Source organism: Barbus barbus (genome assembly GCF_936440315.1).
Source record: "Barbus barbus genome assembly, chromosome: 28".
Taxonomy (NCBI): domain Eukaryota; kingdom Metazoa; phylum Chordata; class Actinopteri; order Cypriniformes; family Cyprinidae; genus Barbus; species Barbus barbus.
In genome coordinates, this window is record NC_136756.1 from 28,045,716 (window position 1) to 28,063,729 (window position 18,014).

General features: G+C 38.6%; 1 protein-coding gene and 1 pseudogene across 3 annotated transcripts in view; both read right to left on the minus strand.

The window, feature by feature from the left end:
- Nucleotides 1–13,061, minus strand: part of LOC306848618 (paxillin-like) — a 41,552-nt gene extending 28,491 nt beyond the window's left edge. Inside the window, exon 1 of one of the 2 annotated variants that reach the window (XM_079383267.1) lies at nt 12,913–13,061. In XM_079383267.1, the coding sequence (XP_079239393.1) occupies nt 12,913–12,925 (13 nt within the window). In that variant the 5' untranslated portion in view covers nt 12,926–13,061. The remainder of the gene's footprint in view (nt 1–12,912) is intronic. The other variant, XM_079383266.1, reaches the window with a different exon arrangement.
- A 786-nt stretch (nt 13,062–13,847) lies between these two features.
- On the minus strand, nt 13,848–16,507 carry LOC306848627 (cytoplasmic tRNA 2-thiolation protein 1-like; annotated as a pseudogene). Its single transcript has 2 exons — nt 16,024–16,507; nt 13,848–14,927 (listed from the first exon to the last, which is right to left on the minus strand). The product of its transcript is annotated as a cytoplasmic tRNA 2-thiolation protein 1-like (transcript).
- Nucleotides 16,508–18,014: the final 1,507 nt, after the last annotated feature.

An 18,014-nucleotide genomic window follows, 5' to 3' on the forward strand; every position in this document is an offset into this window, starting at 1 on the left:
GGATTAAACACCATAGGATTGCCAACCAATCTCCTTCCATCGTATGCTCACACTTTTGACACACAGCATTTAAAAGCATCATTTGTGCGCAAGCAGCATAATCATGTTGCTTTCTAAGAAGCCTGATTTTGGCCTATACTCTTTGAGGAGAAGGCAATCCCAGAATGCACTTTTGCAAACTAAGTGGCTGGTTGTATGTGGGTCAAAGACAAAAGGGTTTTTGAAGCATCAAAACAATAAAAGTTTACTACATCTTTAAATTTCCCCCCAAATTATAATGCGATTATTTTCTTTCTGAGCAAAAAATAATGATTATTGTACATTTTTACCTTGATTTACAGAAGACACCCAGTAAAATGTCATTCAGTTGTAACAATATTTCATGTACAAAAAAAAAACTTGAAAGGCTTATTTAGATCAAGAATCATTAGATGACATTAAAATACTTCTGGATTATGGATCACAGTGCACAATAATCCACCCCACTCCAGTCCATCAGTCAACATCTTGAAGTGAAAAGCTTGAAGTGTTTGTAAGAAACAAAATGCATCATCAAGAGATTTGAATGTTAAAGCATCTCATGGCTAACATACGAGTCCATAATCCATATTAACATCTCCTCCAGTGAAAAAGTCCATCTCCTGTTGTCCGCTCACATCTAAATCCACCAACCTGTTCGTTTAGAACTGTTTTGGCTAGTTAACAGTACTTGATCTGTGCAGATTTCTCTCCTGATTCTGAGTGTTATTATAGATTATGGACTCGTATTTAAGAAAGACGAAACTATTTTAGGTTTACAATGTCTTAATGTTGGATTTGTTTCTTAGACACAGCTTTTGGCTTCACAAGATGTTAACTGATGTAACATGTTACTTGTGGATTATTGTGATGTTTTTATCAGCTCTCATTCTGACGGCACCCATTCACTGCAGAGGATCCATTGGTGAGTACAGTATGTGATATAATGCTACATTTCTCCAAATCTGACGAAGAAACAAACTCATCTACATCTTAGCCTGAAGATGAGTACATTCTCATTTTTAGGTGAACTATTCCTTTGAGTCCAGGTCAGAGCGAGCAGTGATTCTCCTGCGGTCAGAAGAGGCCAAACTCTGCCTGTTTACGACTGGAGACCAGAGGCCAAAGCTGGCGACCTCACCAAAGGAAACTCTATACCATCAAGCCAAATATCAGCTCTGATATTTATAACAGAGAGGCAAGAGGGGGTGTATGAGGGGGCCAACAGGACCGGCCATAAAAGAAACAACAGAGAAAGAAAAGGCAGGATATTATTTCAAGACAGCCGGGAGCACAAGAGATGAAACGAGAAGATGGCAGTCAAAAGCAGGGGTCATGGACATCTGTGGAGGAGACGAGAGGGGTGGAGTCAAAAAAACAAACATGAAACATGGTAAAGGTGAGATATGATGGATATTTCAGAGACTCCCTGACCTCACCCCTGCAGAAAGTCGACACTCGGCACCCAAAATAAAAGCTCTTCCCAACAGGACTTCAAGCCAAGCAGACTGGGGGTCCCGTGTCTATTCTGGACACCTACGCATACACAGAAGCGAGAACGTCCAACCGACTCGTACGCGCACATGCACCTCAGATCTGATTGGACAGTTATTTAGATAAGCGTTGGCTGACTCTCTATCGGAGTTCATAGTGTTAAACCTGGAAAAGACCCATAGAGACCGCAAATACTGGGATGAGAATCTACAGGCACCTCACCATCCTTTCCCATTCAATTCAGGCAATCGCAATCACATTTGAATTATTTTTCTCTTATTATTAAGATGCATTTTTATGAGTAATTTTTTAAATGATTACAAATCAATATCCTGATCCAACTGAAATTTATATTTTTCCTTTTCTTTGTGTTTAAAAAAAAACACATTACAAGCAATAAACAAAAAGTGCTTTCAGTATTTGAATAGCGCTTTTAATATCTAAAAGTTTGTTGACAAGGGCAGAGAGGGATTTTTCTCTGAAGTTTTCAGAAATGATTCAAATTGATTCTCGCAATGCATCAGAGAATCGATTTTTCACACTTAGACAATATTTGACAGTGACCTGTGTCACTAATGACTTCTGTTTGCAATTACTTGAGGTTATTTCAATAAAATGTTTGCTTTATGCTTTATGAATAAAAATTTGACTTGCATTTTTCCCCCATTCCACTGCCATGCATCTCATGTACAAAAGATACAAAAATGTGTTCTGTGTGAACAGCCCCTTAACGTATCTTTTTAAACTAGTTTCCAGTTAAAATATCCAAAAATCCTTGAAACAAGATAAAATTGCTTGAGATGCAACACTGCATAAGATATTAAGACTCGTTTTCATAAACTGTATCTTGAATAGGAGTCTATTTTGTCTTCATTCACTTTTATTAAGTATAAACAAATTAAAAACACGTGAAAAAACTAGTAGTAAGACAAAATACACTTCTATTCAAGAGACAGTCTGTGAAAAGATTCTTTATATCTTGTGCAGTGTGTCCCAAGTTATCATGCTTTGAGGATTTTAGATATATCTGTTAATATCAGGAAAACAAGACAAAAATACTCATGATGTTTTTTAAACACTCAATAGTCAATAAAGCAATGATTTCAAATATTTGAGTTTTAGTAACTATTTTTTTAACTATTTAAAATATAATAAAAAAGAATTTGAAATAAAAACCTTTTAATTTTAGCAACAGCCTATAGTGATTACTTTCCAGAATTTGCATTGATTTTAAAGATGTAAATATGAGGAAATGTGCTAAATGTGGTAGCCGAAAGCATTATAAAATTAACCAAAGAAAAGAAAAAAAAAGAACACACCAAGCTCTGTGTTGTGTAGACATTTGTGATTATTGGGTGAGCTTTCTGTGTGCATGGACTTCACATATTTCTCTGTCATCGATAAACGACCACGATGAACAAACACAGCATCTGCACATTTCTGTGTGTCTCAAACACACCTCTGATGATGAGTCCAGTGGAACATTTAGACAGGTGGTGCTTACAGGGAGTATCTCCCAAATCCACTCATGTGGGAAGAATTCTGCTGTAACCATGAGTTCTGGAACATCCAAGGCCATCAGGAAAACAATCACCGCTGTGTCTCAGGCCAGACGCCCTGCCAAGGAGGGAGAGGGGGAGCGGGGCACTGAAAACCAGGTCGAAGGAAACACAGAAAGAAAAGGCCAACAGAGAGGGGGAAATGTTCGAGCGTTTTCATCTAAATCACCGGCAAACACATGGCAAATTCTCGCTTTGATCGCCCCTTCAGCGCCCGCCCATCGCTCCATGAGTGTAATTGAGAACAGATAGGCCAATACTCTAGAAATAACACAATAATGACTCAAAAGACTCTCAGCTGATAAAACCGCATAACGTTATTAAGCTAATCTTCAAGTATTCTGCATGCCATACTTAATGGAACACATAAAAAGCCCTTGTTTCAGACGTGTGTGTGTGACTGTGTGACCAGCGCTTCTCAGCTATCAGAGGATAGAAGTCCCTAAAAATGCTTGAAATTAATCGAAGAGAGAACCCTGAAAATAGTTTTCAATTTGACGGTGTTCAAAAATCACTGACCTCAAACTTGATGCAGAGAAAGATTAATTAAATCAATAAAAGTTCACGTTTCTCACACAAGATACCAAATAACTGCAGAAAACTTGATGCACAAGTCAAATATTTAAAAAGTGACTATGATTTAAAATGTGATATGTAATGTAGAAATTCCAAGTCTGCTGTGCTTGTTGGGAAGGCTGCAAAAAATAAATAAAATAGAATAAAATAAAATCATTATTACTACAACATCAGAAATAAAAAAAACCCTAAATAAAAACAATACAAAATGTAATTTTTCACTATAAAATATTTTAGTACTTACAATAATAATAATACTATTATTATTATTATTTTATTTTACATTACAACTGTAAAATTTCAATACTTTTGCTTAAGGCTGTCTTAATTTCTTCATTTTCAAACAAACGTTAAACCATCAAACTGATGGGAAGTTCTTAAAGCTGCTCCTTTATTAATTATCTTTAAACAAGTTTTGGAAGATGTAGCATTCCCAAATGCATATTAAAGTGACCCAATTTCAGATACAGAGATGGAGTCTGTGTGGAAACCAGCAGATAAAGAGCTGCTCGCGTGTAGAAGAACACAGTTCCACGCTTCACTCTGAAACACGCAGTGCTTATATTTATCATTTCATAATAATATTTTTCGCAATTTTATTTCAATGAATCATTTCAAACCTGTACAACTTTGTTTTTTTTTTGTAAAACACAAACTTATGTTGTCTTAAAAACGGTTTCAGTATTTTTTGTCCATACAATGTTGCTTGCACCCCAACATTCTTCAAAATATCTCCTTTTGGTGTTCAACAGAAGAAAGAAACTCATACAGGTTTGGCCTGACATGAGGGTGAGGAAATGATCACAGAATGTTGATTTGTGGTGAACTAGCCCCTTTTCAAGGCCACACCAACACCGTTCTGAATTTCTTGAGTGGGTCTAAAACAGGGTTGAGGAGCTCAACACAAAGCCACTTCCTTCTCTACGGTTTCCTGAGGAAGTGAGGCAGGACCCTGAAGCCTTGGTCTGAGGGCGGGTTAGGCCATGGAGTGGTGTGTGTGTGTGTGTGTGTGTTGGGAAGGGGAAATTTAGTCTGCGTCTGGGTCTCTGCCATGCAATTTTTTTTATTTCTCCTTTTTTGAACATATTGCAGTGACGAGCACTTTTTCTGTCCACAGAACAAAATCAAAGCCAATCAGAACGATCCGTGGACGAGTTCTGAAGAATCACAACGATTCTGAATAAAATTAAATTGAAATACACTACTGTTCAAAAGTTTGATGTTGGTAAGATTTTTTTTAAGAAACGAGTACTTTTATTCAGCAAGGATGCAATAAACTGATAAAAAGTGACAATGTTACAAAACAATTTATGATTTTTGCTGTGAACTTTTTATTCATCAAAGAGCCTTCATTAAAGAGTTTTCACAAACATATGAAGCAGCACAACTGTTTTGAACACTGATAATAATCAGAAATGTTTATTGAGCAGTAAATCACCACATTAGAATGATTTCTGATCACGTGACGCTAAAGACTGGAGTAATGATGCTGAGCTTTACCGACATGAATTACATTTTACAATATATTCACATAGAAAACTTATTTTAAATTGCAACAATATTTTTTTATGAAATAAATACAGCCTTGGTGAGCAGAAGAGACTTTCAAAAACATCAAATCTTACCGACCCCTTTTGAAACATTTTTCATAACAGACACCAGCATGTTTTTCTTAAATTATATTGTTTTATATTATATTTTTTGTCACAATAAATCTCTCGGTCCACGTTTGATATTTAATGATTACGAGATTTTGATGTCACAGAAATCAAACAGCTGATAAAATGTAGGGATGCATACGATGGTCGTGGTCAGTTAGTACAGAAATGACAATTTAAACGGATTAGAATGATTTTCATATCTTTAATAAATCAGACGGCTGTTACATTGCCACTAGAAATGCAAAAAAGCGTCTGATCAAATATTAGTGTTTCAGCAGGCTGTGGTTGAGTGGGCCAAAGCCAAATTCTTAGACAAATCAGCATTGTTCTGTGATTCCCCACAAATTACTACCTTGACGACTCGTCCAATGAGGCCCAGATGAGAAACAGCATTCGCTCAAACAACACTCTCATTGTGCACCTGTGTGTTATGACCACAACAGCCTCTTTAACAGCGTGCGCGTGTGTGTGTGTGTGTGTGTGTGTGTGAGCGTAAACCCAGTTCTCCATCTCTGGATCACCACAGGGGAGAATACAGAGCTTTATATGAATTCCACTCATGCTCTGGGGAGCTGTGCTGGGGTCGGGATGCTAGGAATCACTTCCTATGGCTTTTTCATTTTTTAATACACTTACACACAAACATAATATGGAAAACACAGAATCGAGCTACAATAATGGAATTTAAAGTCTAATGCATGTCATGGAATTTGGCAAAATTTAGATATATAAATTAAAACTACAAATCGGGAAATGGAAGCGCAAAAAGTCTATTAAAATATAAATCCTGCATGCTCAGCGTGTCTCTGTGAATGAACGGCACGGTTTTGTTTTTTACACACATGCTGAAACACACGTGACACTTGTGAAGTTTTCAGCATCTGCTGTCTCGTTTGAGGACATGAACTTCATCTCTACAGCTGCTCTGAAGGTCACTTTAACAGCATTTTACCATTTCATTTCAGAAAAATATCACTGAGAAACTCAACGGTCTTCACTATAACCTACTAAAAAAGTTTGGATTAGCTCGTAGAAACTATAACACAAATATTACTATTGCACAGCAGAATGTACAAAATAACAACAACAATAATAGTCCAATTTTTGTCAATGCTTTAAACTAACTTTAAGAAAATGAAAATTAATTGTTGGAATTTTATTTGATCGCACTTTAAAACATTAGTTAACTTGTTAAATATTTATACTACTATTTAAATGCCACCATTTTTTAAATAGGCCTAATAAATTCGTATGAAATCATAAAACTTAAATTCAGTAAAAAAAGATTAAAACAGACAACACTGACAAAACATTGCAAATGGCCTTAATCGTTGTTCAAATGATAATAAATGGTTAAATTCTTAATTTTATGAAATCAAATTAATCCTTTTTAATTATTACAATTTATTAACCATCAAAAACAGAATCCAAAACACTTTGAAAGAAACAAATTTTAACTTTTATCTATTTATTTTATTTGTACGATCATATTTAATAATACATTTGTGTGATAAATCATAACTCAAATCAGAGAATCCAGAAAAACGAATTTCTGAAACAGTATATGGCCCTATTATTGTTAACGTTAACAGATTATTACATTGTTACAGTTTTATAAAGACCTTTTGGTTTTGAAAGCTTAATAAAAACCATTCAAATTGAATCCAGAACAATTAAAACTTAATTTCTGAACAATCCAAATGGATTTCTTTGGACTCTACTTATGTGTCCAAATACACTTGAGGTCATCTGGCCTCATCAGCAGGCTAATTCTTAATCTGAAACACTGATCGCCTCTAACGAAGCTAATAAAGCATTCCACTGTGAGCAGCTGGTTGGAAAAACTCCTCTCATTTGCCCTTTGACCCTCGAGTGAGTCAGTTCCCTCCCCCACTCCAAACAGCGGCGCTGGACTTCCCCGTGTGATGCAAACTTCTGTACAGCAGCATCAGATCCAAACTCAAGCTCAAACGCACTGACGGCATGCATGCGTCTGTCACTCCGGCTCTGGACAGAACGAGCTGAGCTCTGAACACAATCACCTCTTTCTCCAGCCGACAGAGGCTGTTCGGGCAAAACAACATGCATCGAAACAAAACCAGCAAATATATTCCTTCTTCAGACATCAGATAATCAGCACTGTTGCTCATATATCCAGAGTCAGCCAGTCAATCAAGATAATGGCCAGCTAACTGTACATTATCCCACTCATCACAGGACAACTTCCGACATGAACTTACTTTTACATTTATGCATTTAGCAAAGGCTTTTATCCAGGCGACTTACATTGCATTCAAGCTATGCAGTTCATCAGTTCATGCGTTCCCTGGGAATCGAACCTATTACCTTGCTGCCTGAGCAAATGCTGATCTGAGATCAAATTATTTTATTATCTGACTCTGTAGAGACAGAAGGCTATGTATGAGACACTGACCAGATGAGTGGCCTGTTATACAGTGCTGTCCTGGACAATGGTCATTATTTAGAAATATCTGACCGCTGAATGCTGCAACTGACCAATCAGAATAAGAGCCGTGTCATCAACGGCAATGCATAGTTTGGCCAGCAAAATAAATAAGCTTATCAAAGGAGGTTTATTAAAGGAATAGTTCAACTCACCACGACTCCAGCCTATCAATAAATGACTGAAAAAAAGCAGTGTTTGTGTAAGAAACAAATCAATCATTAAGCTTTTACTTCAAACCATTGCTTCCAGCTAAAAAACTAATCCTCTATCCATAATATTGCCTTCTCCACTGAAAAAGTCATCTGGTCTGAATCAGGAGAAAAATGTGCACAGATCATGAACTGTTTATAGTCCAAAACAGCTCTAAACAAATATTCTGTGGATTTTGATGACAGGAGATTGTCACTGGAGGAAGCATTTGAAGTTAAAAACGTCTTAATGATGAATTTGTTTCTTACAAACATGCAGCTTTTCACTTCTCAAGATGTTAACTGATGGACTGGAGTGGTGTGGATTATTGTGATGTTTTTATCAGCTCTCATTTTGACGGCACCCATTCACTGCAGAGGATTCATTGGTGAGCAAGTCATGGAATGCTACATTTCTCTAAATCTGATGAAGAAACAAACTCATATTCATCTTTGATGGCCTGAGGGTGAGTACATTTTCAGGAAATTGTCATTTGTGGCTGTAGTGGGCTGTAGGCGGTTTAAAGGCAAGATGGCGGCGCGAACACATCGCGAGGCTCAGCGTCTTACCAGATTTTGGAAAATAGTGTTAATTTACCTGGTTATTTCACTCGTGTTCGCGCGATCCAGTTATGCGAACTACAGCTATAGTAAACAATCACTTTTGGACATCAACAAACAGTGTTCCAACATAGTTTTAGATCATCCTTTCGACTTCAGCGAACTCCCGCCGGAGCTACTGAGATCACCGCGGACAAGCGGATCACTCGTACCGACCGGAAGTGCTCGGCGTCGGCGTCGAGACCGTAAACAAAGACGGGGAAAGCGTGGAGGGCTGCGTGCTAAGCTAAGGCTAAACCCACATCGACCAGCTCTGCCCAGCATCTTCCTTGCCAATGTACGGTCTCTGATGAACAAGATGGACGAACTAAAGATCTGGACCCTCACACAGAAATGGCTTATGGACTGTAATGTTATGTTCTTCACTGAAACATGGCTCTGCAACGATGTCCCAAACAGCGTGGTGCATATGGATGGACGTGCTCTCTTCAGGGCTGACAGAGTAGCAGCAACCTCTGGTAAAAACAAGGGTGGTGGAGTATGCATTTATGTAAATAAATCATGGTGCAAAGACTCTGTCATTGTTGATACCTACTGCTCTGCTGAGCTGGAGTTCCTGATTATCAAGTGCAGGCCATTCTATCTACCACGTGAGTTTACTTGCATTGTTGCTGCTGCAGTTTATGTACCTCCGGACGCTAATGCTAACGTGGCTATGAAAGAACTCTGTGCTGCTATTAGCAAACTACAAACCCTGCACCCGGATGGAGCCTTTATTGTTGCTGGGGACTTCAATCACTGCACTCTTAGATCTGTTCTCCCTAAATTTAATCAAAATGTCTCCTGCACTACAAGAGGACATAAAACATTGGACCACGTTTATACTAATGTGAGTGATGCCTACAAAGTCACACCCCTCCCCCACCTGGGTCAGTCTGATCACCTCTCTTTGTTCCTGCTCCCCAAGTATACCCCGGTCATCAAACGTGTGAAACCTACAACAAGGACTGTTAAAATCTGGCTGGAAGGTGCTGACTCCACTCTTCAACATCAATTCCAGCTCACAGAATGGAGTGAGTTTGCTGCCCAGGCCACCACAAACTCTCAGATTAACATTGACACTTACACCAACTCTGTCATGGCGCACATCAACAGCTGTGTGAGCAGAGTGACCACACACAAAAAAATAAAAATCTTCCCCAATCAGAAGCCCTGGATGAACAGAGAGGTTCGCCTCCTGCTCAAAGCAAGAGATGCAGCCTTCAGGTCTGGAGACCAGGAGGCTTACAGCTCAGCCAGAGCCAACCTGAGGAAGGGTATCCGCCAGGCCAAACTCACACACAAACAGAAGATTGAAGAACACTTCAATTCTTCAGACCCCCGGCGTATGTGGCAAGGCATACAATCTATCACGGATTACAAACCACCTAACTCTGTGCCCCCCTCCAGCTCTGCCTCCCTCCCAAACGAGCTCAACCACTTTTATGCTCGTTTTGATCAAAATAATAAGGAGATCTCACTCAAAGCTGAGCATCAACCCAGTGAACTGCCTCTCACTCTCTCCACATCAGACGTTTACTCCACTTTGCGTAAGGTGAATGCACGGAAGGCAGCTGGCCCTGACGGAATACCTGGTCGTGTGCTTAAAGCCTGTGCGGAGCAGCTAGCTGAGGTCTTCACGGACATTTTCAATCTGTCCCTGGCCCAAACAACTGTCCCCACTATCTTCAAAACCTCCACCATCGTACCAGTACCGAAACATTCCACTGCCTCGGTCCCTAACGACTTCCGTCCTGTTGCACTCACCCCCATCATTGCCAAGTGTTTTGAGAAACTGGTTGCATCCCACCTAAAATCCTGTCTCCCTCCTACACTGGACCCATTCCAATTTGCCTATCGCCACAATAGGTCAACAGAGGACGCCATCTCAACAGCACTTCACTCTGCCCTCACCCACCTGGACAGTCAAAACACACATGTGAGAATGCTGTTCATGGACTTCAGTTCTGCATTTAATACAGTAATCCCCTCCAAGCTGATCTCCAAGCTCAGCCAGCTTGGAATCAGCACACCCATCTGTAATTGGATTCTAGATTTTCTGACTAACAGACCTCAGTCCGTCAAGTTAGATAACCTCTCCTCCTCCATCATCACCCTGAACACCGGCGTGCCACAGGGCTGCGTACTGAGCCCTCTCCTGTACTCCCTCTTCACCCATGACTGTGTTCCTGTTTATGGCTCCAACACCATAATCAAATTTGCAGATGACACCACGGTGGTAGGTCTGATCAAGGATGACGATGAATCAGCCTACAGGGATGAGGTGCAGCACCTGGCTGTATGGTGTGCCACCAATAATCTACAGCTAAACACCCAGAAGACAAAGGAGATCATTGTGGACTTCAGGCGGACTAGGAGTCATGCACACACACCCATCTACATCAACGGAGCTGAAGTGGAGCGTGTGTCGAGTTTCAAGTTCCTTGGCATCCACATCTCTGATGACCTCACCTGGTCCCATAACACCTCCACTCTGGTCAAAAAGGCACAGCAGCGCCTTTACTTCTTAAGGAGCCTTAAGAAAGTTCACCTGAATCCCAGGATCCTTGTGGAATTCTACCGCTGTACCATTGAGAGCATACTCACGAACTGCATCTCAGTATGGTACAGCAATTGCTCCGCATCTGACCGCAAAGCACTCCAGCGGGTGGTGAAAACTGCTCAACGGATCACCGGCACCCAGTTAACTTCCATTGAGAACATTTATTATAAGCGCTGTCTGGGCAGGGCAAGAAACATCATCAAGGATGCCTCTCACCCTAACCATGGACTTTTCACCCTCCTTCCATCCGGCAGGCGTTACAGGTGCCTACGCTCTCGCACCAGTAGGCTCAGGAAGAGCTTCTTCCCCGAAGCTGTGACACTTCTGAACGCCACACCACCAATCTAACCTGCACCTGCTTATTACTGCACTGGTCACAGTACTTTAAACACATGCATTTGCACTACTCATATTTTGCACAGACTGCACATCGTTCAAGTCATTACACTATAAACTGTTTAAAGTTGTTACTGTACAAAGCACAGTAAACTATTTCTATAAAATATTGCACTACTGCTATTTTGCATAGAATACATTGTTCTATCAATACTTTGCACACTCATCCAGCTGTATTTATTTATTACCACTGTTCTCACGTTTCTGCTGTTCATAATGTGTATATATAATCTGTAATCTATATAATCTACATTGCTCTGTTCATAATGTACATACAATCCCTACATTGCATTCCTATTTTATATTCTGTATATACTCTGCTCAATACTGTATATAGCAATTCCACTGTATATTCTGTAAATCATATCTTCACTTACTCTGCACTTATATGTATATAAAACACTATATTCTTGCACTTCTGGTTAGATGCTAACTGCATTTCATTAGCTCTGTACTTGTACTCTGCATAAATGACAATAAAGTTGAATCTAATCTAATCTAATCTAATGGGCGGAGTCAATTCATCCCCATGAGGACACACCCATCCTATGGAGTTCAGTGAGTTATTATCTGACCAGCAGTTCACAAAATCAATAAATACAAAACTGTACAGTCTCTCATCTCCCAGCTATTATCAGACAATCAATCACTCAAAACAGGCCTGTTCTGAGTACAAACAAAATAGCAAACTACTCTCAAAACATCCAGGTTACAAAGACTGGCTTGAGAGCTCTGTGAAAACTCATGGAAAGGCTCACGCTTTTTCTGCACTGATAATATGAGGAAATCATCAGAATTCTGGGTAAAGGATTTAAATGAAGCTCTAGTTGGAAAGAATTATCAAATTAAGCAAAAATACCTGTCAAATGTGCTATCTTCTCTTTAATTATTTAATGTTCACATTTTAAACCGTTAGAATTAGCTTTATCTTGTCTGGATTTACAACCTCCAATTGCTGTGCATTTGATAAACTTGAACTGTCTCTGACTGAATGTGTAAAGGCAAGAATGCAAACTTAATAACAAATAATGTGAATCAGCAAGACTCCGCACAAGAAGAGATTGTCGCTTTAAAGAGATAAACAACATTTTTGGACTAAAGATGCTTCCCAAAGGGAAAAAACGACGTTCAGCCCAACACAGCTCATCAATCCCCCTCAGTTTGATCCACGATAGTCTAATAATGGAACTGTAACAGAAACGAATGGAACGTGAAGAGTTACATTGTATCGCTGTGACGGCGAGTTCAGTGGAACTGTTACTATGTATCTTTGTATCTGTGCTCTTGTGCGTTAGCTCATTGGCTACTGTAGTTAGCCTCTCTCCCTCTTATTTTTCCGCTATGTTTGTGTCTCTCTGCCAACATCATGTGGGGATATGGGTGTCTTTACCTAGATCGTCCATGTTCGCGCGCTTCCAGAAGTGCTCCGCTCCTAATCCGAGTCTGGAGAACAATGTGTAGAGCTCGTTATCAGAAGACAAGTCTCTGCTGAAGTTTGTCCTGCTCTTCTAGACGCAGGTCTGTGTGGCTTGACCAGCCTGGACCCCCGAAACATCCCAGAACAGAGGAACTCCCTCCGCTGCAGCGACCCCTGGCCGCCGAAGAGCAAAATGCCCTTGAAAGATAGCCGTGGGCCAATAGATACCAGAGCACTCTCCATTTTACAAGCTTATGAATTTCTAACGTCCTGTTTAACCACCATACATATCACAAAATGTAGTCATATTCATGTTATTAACATCAGGAGGCTTCAATCAAGCTTTTATAAATGATATCTGTAGGCGTACTATGTTTTTGATTTTGATAAACTATATACTTTCAAAAATAGGACTAAAGTTTGAAACTCTGTCAGCATTTAAAATGTAACACTATCATCATCAACACAATAGTCCTTTATTTTGTATGTTACTATCAATATCTGCCTCTGTATCTACACTTACATGTCTATCCTTTTCCATTTAAAATTAACTATTTGTTTGCTCCCTTGCGCCGTCTTAAAAAGCTGTTTTGACTTGATGGAATTCTTATAAATTGGGGTGTAACTAAATGTATTCAGTTTGATTCAGTTATAAAAATTCATATTATTTGACAGGAACAAAGCTGGTTAAGTTTCATATTTCACCCAAAGTCAATCTGTTTTAGAACTAACTTTAGAACAATTTTATTTATTGCATTTTCATAAAGAAATTATTTCCCTTTGAAAAAATCATTAAGGAAAAGGAATACAATAATAATGACAGTAAAAATGATTTTTTTCAATAAAATGAGTCTTTGCTTGAATTGCAGTAATGATCCTAAAACAGGAAAACAAAAAGGAGAAATGATGAGTAACTTTATTGTCATGAATATTGTTTAAATAAATAAATAAAAAAACATGAGCATTTGAAACGTTTCTCCTGATGGGAAGGTGGCATAACTTAGAAAAAGTTCATGACTGTCTTTAAAACAAGATCTGTGGTTTTCCAAGTTGCTGTTCCAGCAAACGCATTAAGACAAGATGTGACATTCAGTTCCCTGTGGTTGAAAAAAAAAAGAAAGGAAAAAGAAAGTGAATAAAACTAACAATCATTTCACATTAAGAACATTCACCCCAGGGTATTGGCTTTCAAACCTGTCCTGCAAGCACACCTGCCCTGCACATTTTGTATGTCTCCCTTGTCAGACACACCCAGTTCAGGTCTTGTAGTCTCTACTAACGAGCTGATGAGTTGAATCAGGTATGTCTGATAAGGGAGACATACAGTACAAAATGTGCAGGGCAGGGGTGCTTGCAGGACAGGTTTGAAAACCACTGCCCCAGAGCATCTTAAAAACATAGGACACATGTAACTGAAATGTCCAGTTTTTCAAATCTAGTCTCGATTTTGTGTCAGAAGTACACAGGCTTCAGTTTCTTCTCCTCCTGTTCGGTCAAAGGCTCCTGAGCCAGAATTTTGCTGTGCAGACGGTGATGTTTCCCGATGCCCAGTTTGGGTAAACCTCGATTCAGGCCCTCCAGCAGAACACAGGACTTACACAGGGCCTGACTGGAGATGTAGCCACAGCGCGAGCATGTTCCCTGCACCGGCATCTTCACCCCTTCCTTTATGGAGAGCGTCTCACCCGAGTGGATGACGTCTATGATGGAGCTGGGCCTGATGGACTCCAGGTCTATGAGGAAGGCGCGAGCGTGTCCCCGGTAGGCGTTGGGTGAGTAGATGCACTCTGTAGAGAAGTAATCAAGCTTCTTAAAATAGGCGTAGAGGACGATTTCTTTCTCGTAGGCATATTTGAGGGGCTTGCAGCGTGGGATGGCGCCCTCTCCGTCACTAGCAGTGCTGATGGCGGTGCAGCGGCGGAGACGAGCAATATCTCCACGCAGGACATTCATCAGCACCGTCTCTGCCACGTCGTCTGCATTGTGACCTGTTCAATAAACAAAACAAACATTCTACCTATCAGCCTTGGAAAAATCTTTTTTTTTGAGAAAGGAGGGCCAAACTTTCAAAAAGAAAGAAATAATAGGAAAATAAAAGGAAGAATTTATATAATTCATTTCAATTATTTGTTTATTTTACCTTTTTATTATTTTTAACTATTTTAATAATTTATTTGCATTATTTCTACATTTACTTTTCTGTATGTAACATGCAAATGAGTGAACTAGTTCTTTCTGTATCGTTGGTTGAAAAGGGTCAGATCAGTTCTATTTCATTTATTTCTATATTTAATTTTTATTTCTGCAGGCTTCTTCCTCCATAAAAGAGAAGTGTTAACTCTATTGAACTTTTTTTCTTTCTTCAAGAGGATGATTTTTTGGTCTATCCTTGTCACTTTCCTTTATAGAGGCGTTAAGATTATTTCAGAATATTTAAGGGATGAAACAGGAAAAAAAAAAAAAAAAGCGTTACGTTGTATAAAACCCATAAAATATAAATCTCATAAAATATAATTGCATAAATCCTTATAAATTAGCCTTAATATTTTGTAGGTGTAATAATATAGTCAGGATGATTCAGTCATATTAAATCAAATTTGATTACAAAAAGGTTAATTTATGTGTTACCACATGAAAAACATTTTAAGGTTATATTTTGCCTAAAATTAAATAAGCAATTATATATTTTTTAGAAAATTTTAATATTAATTTAATTACACTTCTCTTTGAGATTTCTTTTTAATTTAAATAACCATAAATAAAAGGCAGAACAATAAACATGACCATTCATCAGTGACAATTTTTAAAGCATATAAGAAATGTTCTTTGCATTATTTGTATAATTTGAAAGGCAATGGAAACATCAGAAACACATTTTCAGAGCATCTTGAAATAATCTAAATGCATTTTTTATTTCTAAACACATGCAAAGATGGTAAAATGCAATTTATTAAGACCGAAAAATAAAATTTCTTTTTAAAATAATAATTTCAAAAAATATAAAAGTCTTGCAGAATGTTTAAAATCTCACACAGACATGCTTGATCAAACTAGTAAAGCCAGTGAAAGACACCGATCACTTGCCTGTGCATATCTTGTCCACTTTCAGCATCAGGGCTCCTCGATCCAGTGCCAGCCTGCGAAACACACCGCAGAAAGTTATTCTTCAATCCCACCTGCTTCACGATGGCATCCATGGTCCAGCCATACAGCTCTTCATAAGACACGATCTTCAGCGGCAGCTCATACTGCTGCTGGTTCCTCTTCACCGTCTCCAGCGAATCATCTCTGTAACCCGTGATGCCTTCATCCACCGACAGCAGCAGAAGGTTCAGGCCGTAGTCGTAGCGCTCGTTCAGGACCTTCATCACATGGGCCAGTAGAGTCCTTTCCACCCGAGGCACCGATGGCCACGGTTTCTTCACGGTTAAAGAGTCCGGCGGACACGATGGTTTGATGGATCTCCTCCTCGAACGCCCAGAAGAAACAGTCCTTAGAGAGAGTGTCCGGTCTTGGGCCGTTTGAGCACAGCACGTCTCTGGACGCAGTTACTGCACTGGACCATCATGATGACACACACAGGGCACTGCACAGCATTTTAGAGAAATATCAGATCAAAACATCTTTAACTGGTTCTCAATCTTTTACATGTCACAGACCACAAATTTGATCATCCTGCTGCAAATAATTCTAAAATGTAAAAGCAGCTATACATTTTCACCTAATTTTAATGTGGGGAAAAAATATATACACATACAAACACACACACACACACACATATATATACATACATAAACACACACACACACACACACACACACTGAGACTGTGTGACTAAATCTAGAAGAACTGTGGCAATGTCTTCCAAGAAACCTACCTGCAATACAGTACTGTTAAAAGTTTAGGCACTTGTCTGATAATGCTATCAAAAATAGACACCATCATAAATCAAAATGTCATAGATTTTATCAATTAATTTCTATTAACTAAATTAAATCAACATTTGGTGTGACCATCCTTTGCATGCAGCTTTTGCCCTAGGTGCACTTGCACATAGTATTTCAGGTAGCTTTGCAATATATCAGTTTCTTCGTTTAATTATATATCTATTTAGTTCATTTTATTTATTTGTATTATTTTTACACCCATTCTAGCACCCTTTTTGACACTTGGCATTATTTAAATAAGGAATCATAAAATATGTTCAAGTAACATGTTGCAGAAAAAAAATATTAAAATATGTATTATGGTTTGTTGCTCGTTTATGGCTGAATAAACTAATACCTGAAGTAAATACAATGTCTGAAAGCTGAATATGGAAGTTCACAGCATTTGAGAATAATTTTAGAGAGTAACACATTAAAATGCATTAAAAATAGCACTTAAATTGTATGAAACTCATTTAACAAAAAATGCAAACCTTTAAGTTAGGTATTTCCTACAGGTTTAACTAATTTAAACGATGATGTGCTGAAGAAAATAAAACGCTAAACCGGAGATTTAAAACGAATAGCTGATGACTTTTAAAAATACAACTGCAAGGACTGCTCTTAATCCAGAACATCTCTGCTGTAATACTAACAAAACGTTTTAAGCGTCATAAGCGTAAGTGTCAAACTCAGTTCCTGCAGAGTTTAGTTCCTGCTCCAACACACAAACCATAAGCCTAAATGACATAATTAGCTGGATCAGGTGTGTGTGTGTATATATATATATATACACTCTGCAGGGCTCCGGCCCTCCAGGAACTGAGTTTGACACCCCTGTTCTATGTCGAAAAAAAAAACATGATTATTCTACATTAAATGCATTGTATATTAAGTGTTTAATAAACTTAGGAGTGCAGAGTTCAGCTGCAGTTTCAAAGACACTACCTTATATTTACATAATTTTGAATATCAAAACATAAATTAGCCTATAAACAAAAATAGAATTGATAAGCTAGACATAGAAATAAGTATTCTGGGCTGTGTCAATCTTTTTGGTAAACATTCTATAATTTGCATGAAAAAAAACAGCCAACAATAAGACAGAAAAATGTAACTTGCAGATGAAAAGATACAAACACAAGTGAT